Here is a 12,443-nt window from a genome sequence, read left to right as displayed (position 1 = left end):
AGTTGAGATGCAGTGATGTTTCATTGCTCAAGCAAATTCACACATGCCCTGCTAACTGGTATGCAGCCATTTGTGTGGCAAAGTCTTTTTGCTTTAGTAAGACCATCAGAAGCAGACTGCTTTCAGCTGGCAAGGCAAGAAAAACACCTTTCACTATTCTACCACAAAGGTATATTAATTCTCCAGCCATATGTCATAATTCAGTCCACAGTGACCTTAACCACTTGTCTTTCTCTTCCATAAGGTATCACAATGGTCCATCACATTAATGACCTTATGCTGACTGGACCTAATAAACAAGAAAGAGCAACTACTCTAGACTTACTGGTAAGGCATTTGCGTGTCAGAGGGTAGAAAATAAATATGACAAAAATTCAAGGGCTTTCTATTTTCTCAGTGAAATGTCTCAAGATCTAGTGATGTGGGAATGTCGAGATACCCCTTCTAAAGTGAAGGATAATTTGGTCCCTTTTATAATCAAAAGAGAAATACAACGCCTGGTGGGCCTCTTTGGATCTTGGAGGCAATATATTTAGATGTGCTACTCGGAGAAGGCTATTTAACAGGTCTAAACTGCTCTGCAAGCTGCTCTGCCACTTGGGCCATATGATTCAGCAGATCCAATCATGCTTAATGTGTCACTGGCAGATAAAGATGCTGTCTCGAACCTTAGGTAGGTTGACACAGGTATATCACAGCAAAGACCCTTAGGATTTTGTAACAAAGCCCTGTCTTCCTTGGCATGTAACCACTCTCTTTTTATAGAAACAGGTTTTGGTTTGCTATTGGGCCTTAGTGGATACCAAATGCTTAACCATGGGCCACGAAGTTACCATGTGACTGTCCATTATTAATGAGGTGATATCTGACCTACCAAGCTATAAAGTTGTGAAGGAAAAGCAAGCCACAGAACAGAAATGATATATCTGAGATGAGGCTACAGCAGGTCCTAAAGGCAAAAGTAAGTTACATGAGGAAGTATCCCAAATGCTGGCACCCACATATCTATCCAATCTATTACTTCTGTTTTTCTAAATAACGCTGACCCATACAATGTGTGTAGAGCTACTTAATAAACTTAACTATTTGGTCTATGTTCCCCAAGTTAACTCTTGATCTATTCTTATTATGGAAAAAAGCAGTTAAAAATAATCCATTAATGTGTAGAACCTATGCAATTTAGCATTAAAATTATATAAAATTATCATTTCACCAAGATTTATCTTGCCAATTATGCTTTGCTTAGGGTAACATAACTCTCAGAACAATCAACTTTACAATATTACAGGGAGCTGATAACAATAAGGCATATATTACAGGATTAAGCAGTTTTTACAAATAATCCATAACCTTTAATATTTTACATGTGCATATTAAAATTAAAAACAAATACAGTTTTCCCAAGACTTCATAATACCTAGTACAGTATCACAGTACCATGAAGGTTATGCAGAGTCTGATAAATGAAGTTACTAAGTATGCCAAATATGGGTAGAATAGTGAATTTGTTAATTATAGATCTGAACAGAACGTGATATCCACTTATTCAGAGACAATTCAGGTTCATTAGGTATGTCTTTCAGGGCCAACATTACAAACACTCTGTTTGTGCATGACTATGGTGGAGATGGACAGTAAAGACCAATGCACCCTACCCAATCCCCAATCAATTCAAGTTTAGGGAAGTCTATTTAAATCAACTTCTAATGCATAGATGATGGCTATCATAATGCATCAAAAATATTCAAACTGCCTTCGTATTTATTACCTGTTGCCTCCCTGTATAGCTCCCCCCACTTCCCCCCAGATTTCATTTTATTAAACCATGGACCTTATATAAGGACAGAGAAAAAGATAAGTGGCCTTTCAAGAGATGATAGGTTTGCTTTCTTTTCAGTTTTTAGCTCATATAGTGATAACTATTTCAAATTACTTTTAAAAGTAGGTGAGATGGGACGAGCCACGATGGCCCAGCCACGATGGCCCAGCAGGCAGAGTTCTCACCTGCCATGCCAGAGACCCAGGTTTGATTTCCAGAGCCTGCCCATGCAAAACAAAAACCTCAAAAGTAGGTGAGAAACAATAAGTATTGGTGAGGATATGGAGAAACTAGAACTCTTATACTTTGATAGTGGAAATGTAAAATGGTACAGCCACTGTGGAAAACAGTTTAGCAGTTCTTTGATAAGTTAAACATAGAGTCATCATATGACCCAGCAATTTCACTCCTAGTGAAATGATAACACATGTTTGCGCAAACACTTGTACACAAATGTTCACAGCAGCATTATTCACAAGAGCCCAAAAAAGGAGAAACAACCTTAATGTTTAATGGATGAATGTATAAACCAAATATGGTTTGTCTAGACAATGGAAGAGTTGTTTGCAACATGAATCAAACTGGAAATATTTTGCTAAGTAAAAGAAACCAGTCACATACTGTATGATTAATTCATGAAATGTCCAGAACAAATAAATCTACAGAGAAAAAAGTAGATCAGGGGTTAGGGGCAGGGGGAAATGGAAAGTGATTGCCACTAAGCCTAAGGTTTCTTTTTGGGTTGATGGAAATATTCTGGAATTAATAACGGTAATGGTTATACAACCTTGTAAATACACTAAAACCACTTGATTGTACATTTTAAAAGACTAAATTTTATAGTATGTGAATTTTATCTCAATATTTAAAAGTAGATAATATTTTAATAAGTCATTAAATAAAAATAAGGTTAGAGAACATGTCTGAGAGGAAAGGAAAGAGAAGGCCCTTAGGAGATGTCATGAGTTTTGTTTCTCCCACTCGTCTTTAAAAAAATTAAAGATGGGGAAAAATTACAATTAAAAATCAAAGATGGGAGAAGATATATTTTGGTGTTTCTTGCCTTGATCCCAAAACTTTTCTGGGCAGACTAATAGGGGAGGTCTAAAATGGGCTCATTCCTTTAAGAAGCCCATCTTTCCAAAGTTGTGGAGCATCCGTAATCCCTCCAACTGATCTCTGTGAAAAAGTACACAATAACCCTCTCAAGTTACATATACCTTTAAAAATAAAATGTTTGTGAATTCAGTTCAGAAAGTACTGAAACAAAGTCAGAGTAAAAGAACAAAGTAGGCTGAGTGTGACAATAGCACCTTCCTTCTCCTGTTTTAAGCCTCTTAAGAACTGGAACAAAATCTTATTTATCTTCTTATCCTCAATGCCCACATGGTTTAGCATACAATAAATGCTTAATAAAATCTGAATCTTAATAAAATCTTAATAAAGTCTTTCACTCTTGTTGCCCAAAGCCTCCCAATACTGTACCTGTTCAGGTCTGCAACTGCAGACTATCTCCCTGCTATGGCTATGGATAGCAGAATGAGAACTGGACTTGAAGTTATAAGTCAGTCGTCTGAATTTCAATTTTTCCATTTACTATGTGACTCTGGGAAAGTCACTAGCCTCTCTTAGTCTCATTCATAAATAGGGATGATAATAAATATGAAGTTATTTTAAGCATAAACACTGATAAACTGAAAGTGCTTTGGAAATTATAAACTTGTAATAACTTGAAAGTGTTATTTATAGATATATTCAAAAGTTTTCCATTCTTATATACAGTCCAGTCTTCTAAATACCAACAAAACTATCATTAACTTAGAAAAAGAAGTAATCAGACTAAGAGGATTCACAAGGAGTTAGTGACTTGTAAACACATTTTGTAGTTATAGAAACATCCTTTCAAAACAAAACTCTCACATAAACCCATGAAAAAAATAAAAATATTAAAATGAAGCCACAGAGTCAATGGTCTTAGTATCTCACCAGTTTTTCTATTCCTTGCTCCTGCTATGACCCCTGACTCCTAGTAATCAATATGAGAGAAGATGCCAGTATAACCCTCTCAGGCTATATACACATTTAAAAATAAAATGCTTGTGAATTATGATTTCTAAATGTTGTGTTAATTTCTTTTTTTTTCTTTCCGTTAATAAAAAAAATAAAAAAAAAATGATTTCTAAATGTTGTGTTAATTTTTTTTTTCTTTCCGTTAATAAAAAAAATAAAAAATAAAAAATAAAAAAGCTTGTGAATTCATTTCAGAAAGCACTGAGGGGTATTTTCATCAGGGAGCTGTAACAGAAGTCCTCAGAGGTCCTTCATGTTTCATCTACTCTTCCTTAAACCCTTACATCCCCTCTCAGTAGACCACCCCCCACCCACCACCCCGCCCCAAAGTGCTTGATATCTAGGCCTTCCAACCTCTTTTCTCTGTCTAAACTGTTTGCACAAGAACTGACTATATTTTTTGGACCTGAAAGAAGAATGACAAAAGACTTGACCATATTTTCGTCCGGGAATTCTTCCTTTGTTCCAACTCAAACCAGGAGAGAATAATATGACACAAAGTTTGCCTATGAGCAGGTAACAAAAAGGGAAGAATTGGTCTTTTAGTAAAGGTGACATTTATCCATTGCTGTACTTCTCTTAAGACTGTCTCTTAATATGTTAAGTTTCTTAAAATATTTAAAATATTAAGGAATGTTGTTTTTAGCTCAAGTAACTTTTAAAAATTGAAACATCTGTACTCTACTCTTTAAACACTTCAAAGAAATGTTAGTCCTGAATTAAAAAAATAAAACACAACAAAAAATTTGAATTCCCTAAACTCACATGGCATTTTCAATACCTCATTCAATTTAAACACAAACCTGTATGGGTGGAATATCTGGCAGTGATGGAAGGTTTTCTGGATTGGTAACTGAGGGGATAAGCTCTATTGCTGTAACAGATGGGCTGGTGGGACCTCTGTTCGCATTTGCCATAGTAGCTGTAGTAGGGCTCGTTGGATTGATTGTATTATTGTGCACTGATACAACAGGAAAGGGTCCAGCATGCCCTGGGTTTGAGTGCTGTTAGGAAAGAAGATGTTATCATTACTTGATCTGCCAGGATAACCTAATATGAACTAAACCTTTAAAAAATTTTTTTCAGTTTATGAATGATACACAAGTATCTGATACTTGTGGCTGAGAAACAAAAAAGTGGGACCTCTTGAACTTATGCAGAAAGAGAACAATGAGTAGTTCAAACTTAGCTTTTACATTTTCTATTATTTTGGGGTAGGATCAAGGGAAAAACAGATTTGCCTAAGATTTTTCAACCTGTCAGTCTAGTAACATAATCTTATTTCAGAACAAAGACATATATAATATGTGATCTGGAAGACCCCAACTTTTCAAACAGTAGGCCAAGAAAATCCTGTTCCACATTCTTCTTTGATCTTATCTTTTTAAAAAATGAAAACATGGGATCAATTCCTGATTCTAACACTACAGGACAAGATACATAATGTTGGTAATTTAGAAATGGGAAGAAAAGTACAGGTGATGCTGAGGGTCATTATGAGGACAATTTAAAATAATACAGATGAAGATCTTTGGAAAATAAATTACTCTCCACATATAAATAAGTCACTTGAAATATTTAAAAATTAAGAATCTTATTTTTCACAATAAAAAAAGAATTTAAAAAAAATTTAAATCAAGGGACTGAGAAAAACCCTAGAATGAGCTGAGAATTAACATCAAGGGATTGAGAGAACCTTCTCGACCAAAAGGGGGAAGAGGGAAATGAGACAAAGTGTCAATGGCTGAGAGATTCCAAACAGAGTCGAGAGGTTATCCTGGAGGTTATTCTTGCGCATTAAGTAGATATCACCTTGTTGTTCAAGATGTAGTGAAGAGGCTGGAGGGAACTGCCTGAAAATGTAGAGCTGTGTTCCAGTAGCCATGTTTCTTGATGATGATTGAACAATGATATAGCTTTCACAATGTGACTCTGTGAATGTGAAAACCTTGTGTCTGATGTTCCTTTTATCTACCATATCAACAAAAGAGTAGAACATATGGAATAAAAATAAATAATAGGGGGAATAAATGTTAAAATAAATTTAGTTTGAAATGTTAGTGGTAAACGAAAGCAAGGGGTAAGAGGTATGGTATGTATAACTTTTTTTCTCTATTATCATTTTATTTCTTTTTCTGTTGTCTTTTATTTCTTTTTCTAAATCGATGCAAATGTTCTAAGAAATGATGAATATGCAACTATGTGATGACATTAAGAATTACTGATTATATATGTAGAATGGAATGATATCTTGTTTGTTTGTTAATTTTTGTAATTAATAAAAAAATAAATTAAAAAAGAGATAATGAAAAATGCAATACATGATAGTGAATGAGATCTAGGAATGGAGGTGATAAGGCTCAAAAGAACATTGTTGGGGCATAAGCAAAAAAGGGATTATAGAATGTAAGCTTTATGTAAACATTAAATGTCTTCAACTTGAAAAAAATAAAACAAAAAATTAAAATGCTAACATTCAGTGATTTCTAGATGACCAGCCTTAAAGCCTGAGGACAATGTTCTGAGATGGTGGGTTTGTCTGATTCTCCAGTTTCTGCATGCTTAAAAATGGAGTACCTGCTCCACTGGTAACATGAATGCATTCAGTGAACTAAGAGATATAACGGTAAATGGACAGTTTTAAGGAAAAGAAGAAATCCTCACCTTTCATATGTACTCCTTCCTGAAGAAAACCTGATTTGTCTAATAGTCCATGGGTGATGCACCTTTTCCTTCCATCAATTCTTTTCAAGTGCCCTTCTCCCACTTGGCAAAAAAAAAGTACAATTCTGATCTATTCCTAATCTTTTTTTTTTTTTTGTAACATTGCCCCAAGGTGGAAAAAATCCTAGATAGGTAAGCAAAGATACAAAAAGGTAATGGTGTTGGGCTGTTGAAAAAAATAACTAGCTCTAAAAACTTGGATAATAAATTTTCAGGTGGGTTCCAATATTTGGTGCTCAACAAAAATGAAGAATGACTTGATGAAGTCAACTGATGAAAGGATTTTTAAAATAGTTTTGATAGGTCATTGTGCGCTTGGGCTCATAACCTAGAGAGAGTTTAAAAAACATTGAGGAACATCACTGTAATAGGACTCTTAATTCCCAGGAACATATTTTTGTGAGCAAGTTTTCTGAGATTACATGAAAAACAAAAAAACAAACTAGTAATAAAAAATCTATGTTGGGTCAGCCACGGTGGCTCAGCAGGCAGAGTTCTTGCCTGCCATGCCAGAGACCCAGGTTCGATTCCCCATGCAAAAAAATAAATCTATGTTGAACCCTGACTCACTCTAACAATAACTATCAGTCATGAAGTAAGCACATAAATGAACAGAAGAGGGGGAAAGGCTCAATCTATCTCATAAAGAAATGTGATAACCAAATGAATTTTCTTTCTTATGGTTTTTAATTTTCTTAAATCAATTATACTTACGTTGTTTAAAGAATTATGTAAGGATGACTGTAATGACAATTCAGTCCAGAGAAAATTTTTTAAAGCTTAATAGCCTATTGTCATTGGAAATTCAACAAATAGTTATTTGAAATGCCTATTTTTCCTGCAGAAAATTACAATACACTGAGCTGTAGGTCTCTCAAGCATATACATTTTATATTAAGATAAAATTCTATAAAAGGAGAAGAGAAATCTAGGTTCAAGGTATGTTTATAAAATTATCCTCATTTTATAAGCATACCTCCCGAACAAATACAATCAACTATTCAGTTGAAGATTAAAAAACATTTTTCTAAATACAATTACTTTTAAGATTAGGCATATCTATGTTTCAAACAGGAAATAATATTTGAGTAAAGAAGCAAAAGAGAAAAAATTACTAGGGCATAGCTCCTATTACTTCAAAGTCCTTTTTATACATATATTAGAATCAAGACGATGCACTAAAATAACAGAGAATCAATTTCTGGAAAATAAGGTTTTAATCTTGATTTTACCATCGTCTCATTATTATGGTAGATAAATCACAAGCTCCTTAGATTTGCTTTTCACTTCTGCAAAATGAATGGGAAGGATTAGTTCAAGGATTCTTAAATCCAGATATATAATTGTTTAAAGAGATCAAAAGAAGCTCCTAAAACTGAAAGCAAAATTGCATGTGCTCATATTTGTATATTTTTCTGGGGCACGAGGATACACAGTACTAATAAAATTCTCAAAGATTCCAACTAACTATCACCCCCAAGTGATTAAGAAAAAAAGGTTTCTTTTAGTTTTAAAATTGTATGATTCTTACAAATGTAACTCTAGGCATACTTGTCTTTGTAGGTGTGGCTGCATCATGGAATATTGAGGGCCACTGTGCCTGGGTATCCCTGGTATTCGGGCAGCATTCTGAGCCATTCTCATCTGATGGGCTTGGAAAGCTCCACAGTTCATATTGCCTCTTTGCATTGTCTGCACACTGATCAATCTCGGCGGCTATAAAGGAAAGAAATTGCATTTAGTTGATAGTGTCTTTAAATAAATTTATCTTTCAATTAGAAAATGTTAGGTTCATTGTAAAACAAAAAAAATCTAATCAGTAGGAAGAGTATAAGTCATTCTTATGTCCAGCCCTAATACCCAAAGGAAATAATCACTATAGAGTATATGCATCACTCCCAAATTTCTATCTCCCTTCTCTCTGTACATGTGTGCATTTAAAACTTATTAAAATTAACTTATACCACCCTGGAGTTGACTTGAATGGGGACAGCGGGGAGAGAGACAGAGGGATGGGGATAATTTGAACGAAGGCATAATGAGCATATCATATCTTAGGCAGAAAGAATCTGGTGCTTTGGCCCAAGAAACAACTGAATGTGAGAAACAAAAAAGATCTATGGAGGGATATGAACTTGTGTACCTTCAGAGTACTAGTAAATTAGTTTTGTTTCCAATAAGTATTTAGTCACTGCCTCTCCTCACACTCCTCCTCCTCATAAAAAGAGCAAACATTTAAACTCTGACCTCTGAGCTCTGTACCCACTAGTAACTTTCCAATGTGTAACTCATCTATATAGGACAGAGTATAAACTTAAGGTATTCAAAATGTGTACTGATAACGTATTAATACTACTCACCTGTTGTTGTAACATCTGGGGGGCTGCTTGTCTAGGATGCTGTTGTGTTGTTGTTGTTGTTGTTGGTACAGGTGCTGGTGGTTGCTGCATCCTCATCTGTTGCAACTGCTGATGTTTCTGTGCATAAACTTGTTGCTGCATGTGCTGTAGTCGAAGCTGTGCTAAATTAATCTGTCCAGGGGTTTTACTAATGTGGTTTGTCCCTGGAGGAACTTGCCCAACTACAACATTAGGAGTATAACCAGGAGCTGGTTTACTCTCTATTACTAGATTACCTGAAGGATTTAAAAAATGAGAAGAATTTGCATATAATCAACTAAATCATCTACTTTGTGGATTAATCACTATCCTTTCTTCCTTGCCCTGTCAACTATCAGCACTCAAAGCATCCAACACTCAGGTAAAGATAGAAAACATGTTTGAAGATGATGAAGACCAGAGACTTTCCAATACATTTCAAAGCCAGATAAATGACTTTTGATTATTCGGAATCTTATATATAACTATTCTTTATTTACATAGATATGTACAGAAAATTAAAGAACTGCGATATCTTTAGAGGAGGCCCATCGAAACAATCTAAATCAGGTCTCCCCTGACAAGACTCAAGGATACTTAAGATTGCTAACACTGGTTCTATCTGCCTTCTAATTACCAATACATGTAGGGCAGAGAACAACAATGCCACAAAATTGTCTTGCGTGGAAATGCTGAATATTTAATCATGTAAGTCTTTCTAAGTGACAATTCTTCCTTCCTTCTCATGGAGCCCACTGCTTTCTAGAGATACCACGCAAATCTTAGGAACGTGTGATGTAAGGTAAAGGTTGACAAACTTTTTCTGTAAAGGCCAGATAAGTATTTCAGGCTTTGCAAGCCATATAAGATCCGTGTCACATATTATTTGTTTTTACACCCTTTAAAAAGGAAAACGTATACTTAGCATCCAGGCCACACAATAATAACTTGATGGGTCCTGATCTAAGGCTATAGCCAAATATAAATAAAACTTTTTTCCTTTACACAAGGATTCCTTTCTGGCAGAAAGGAATCCAGCCTCTGCCCTTATAACTTTTAATGCTGGCAACCTGACTGTTTTGAAAGTGAGTTTACTCAATCTACAGATAGCTCGAGTTGTTTGGAGGTTCTCTTTTTAATGAGCTATTGTCTGTATTCCTGCAACTTGTATCGATGGGCCTTAGGTCCACACTGTGGGATAATAAAAGCAAAGTCCATTTCCCTTGGATGTGGAAAAAGCTACTTTTATATTTCAAACATTCCTCAGGACAATACTTTCAGATATATCAGCATCCTGGAGGTCTTCCTCTAGTGGGCAATATGGCACAACTATTTAAACTAGTAAGCATCTAAGAATTCTTTCAGAGAATGAAGAACCATTTGCTAAAACTTCTACATGAGTCAACAGTCAATATCAATTTGTGGGAAAGAAACTATAAATGGAATACATATAAAAAATTATACACAGTAGACACAATATTCTAAAAGACACAGTGTGGCAATTCAAACAAAACCAAACCTAAACTGAGCTTCCAATGAAGACGTATTTTCCAAGTACTTTACATGTTAAGAGTGAAGTTTAAAACTTTATCTGAAATTTGCTTTTTACTCCTAATTTGGTTTTCCTAGTAATATTCATAAAACTAAAGATTTCTCACCTAAATTGACTACATTCTTTGCCCAGAAGGTAGGATCACAATGGAAACGTATTGCTCCATTAGCAGCAGGGACAGGATCACACCGTGCTTTCAAAATATGACGCAACTGAAAAGTAATCTTAAAGAGGAAAAAAAGATTCACATTAGTCTTAAAATTAAATGGTCACTGAGAAAACATACAAGACATAAAAGCTTGTGTAGGCCCACTGTACAAGTCTCAGAGAAGATAGTACAAGAATTTTAAAAACGACCTAAATTAGGAATCAACTGCACATGCCTGAATTTCTGCCATTTCTGGTGACAAACTACATTCGTTAATATACTAGATGTGTTCAAGAAAGTATATGCTGTATGATGCCATTTATATGAAATTCTACAAAATTACAAAAGTGATTAGTGGTTCTCTAGGAATGAGGTTACAGAGATGGACTGACTATAAAGAGGCACACGGAAACTTCTGAAGTGATGGAAACTTTCTGTGTCTTGATGTGGTGGCGTCAAATTCTACACTTTAAGTAGGTACAGTTTACTAAATGTAAGTAACATATTAATAAAGTCAATTTAAGGAATAAAAAAAGATACTGTGTGTCTCACCAGTCGCTTGCTATACAGTAGTGCTGTACTGCTGCCACTTGCAATTGCCCAGTTTGTAAAGTTCATAACATGCTTCACCTGCCGGGAAAGGCCTGTGATGTCATTCTGCTGTTGTATTAACTTCATCTGTCTTTCTTTTGTAACATTCTGAAACAGAACAAAAGTTTCATTGAAGGATTCTATATGAAAAAAAGTCAACTCAAAATTTCTATTGCAAATGGACATAATACCTGTCTTTTAAAAATGGAATAATTTGACAAACTCCTGATTGTTTAACCAATGTATGATCAGAGGAAAAATCACCTGCCAAAAATGGGATTAAAACTTAACACTCTGTGCTTGAAAAAAAAGACAAATCCATGTTAGTTCATGTCGCTCTTCTTTCAGAAGATGAAATGGCTTTGATAAAACTAGTGTCTTGTTATTAGGTTAATATAACCTAGACATTATGGCATAATAAATTGACTTTAAGAAATAATTTTTACTATCTTAAAATGCACTAAACTTTCCCAGTAAAAAAAATTTTGTGTTACTGGTGCCACCTACTGGTGTTGTGTTTGAAGCTGATGTGAAAAATCTCTTGCATTAACTACTTAGGACAAAATTTTAAAATGAATTTCAGAGATTTAAGCACAGAGTTAGGGAACCTTTTGATTTGACAGGAATTCATACGGAACAAGGAAATAGGTGAGGGCTGAAGGCAAAATCAAATTTGGGGCGATGCTGCAAAGGAAACATTAACTACTTTACTGAAACTAAAACTCCCACGGGGATGGGTGATGTCCTATGTACTTTGACACAGCATGCCAAAAGACCTAGCTATGTCTTTCTTAACCAATCTACTATTTCTTAACCACCTTCTCATGGAAATAAATAAATTCTGTTGATTGCACAATTTTTTACTCAAGGAAACCAAGTTGCCCATTTCATATTAAAAGCCAATGGATAAAAGTACTTAACTAAAAAAAACATGTTTTATAACTTCACTGGAAAGCATCCCTTTTAGAAAACTGAGGAAAACCTCTATTTTAAAAAATTATCATCATGGTGGGAGTATGTGGCAGACTTATCACTAGACATTTACATATATTTTAACTGTAGAGGAATCTTTTAATTCAAAAGCTCTTGAAATGGTTTTACAAACATTATTTTAGACCTATAGCTAAACAGTATTTATAGTAAGTTAAAAGTATCAAAAGC

General features: G+C 34.8%; 1 protein-coding gene across 2 annotated transcripts in view; it reads right to left on the bottom strand.

Annotated features, from left to right (window-relative positions):
• The window catches only part of TRIM33 (tripartite motif containing 33), a 159,263-nt gene that overhangs the window by 32,516 nt on the left and 114,304 nt on the right, over positions 1–12,443 (bottom strand). For both annotated transcript variants that reach the window (XM_077119811.1, XM_077119812.1), the window contains exons 7-11: positions 11,244–11,390; positions 10,650–10,767; positions 8,974–9,248; positions 8,165–8,329; positions 4,693–4,893 (exon numbers count right to left, since the gene is read on the bottom strand). In XM_077119811.1, coding sequence (XP_076975926.1) covers positions 4,693–4,893; positions 8,165–8,329; positions 8,974–9,248; positions 10,650–10,767; positions 11,244–11,390 — 906 coding nt within the window. The remainder of the gene's footprint in view (positions 1–4,692; positions 4,894–8,164; positions 8,330–8,973; positions 9,249–10,649; positions 10,768–11,243; positions 11,391–12,443) is intronic.

This window comes from Tamandua tetradactyla, chromosome 11 (genome assembly GCF_023851605.1).
Source record: "Tamandua tetradactyla isolate mTamTet1 chromosome 11, mTamTet1.pri, whole genome shotgun sequence".
Lineage (NCBI taxonomy): Eukaryota > Metazoa > Chordata > Mammalia > Pilosa > Myrmecophagidae > Tamandua > Tamandua tetradactyla.
Note: the sequence above shows the minus strand (reverse complement) of the source record. Positions and strands in the feature narration are given on the sequence as shown.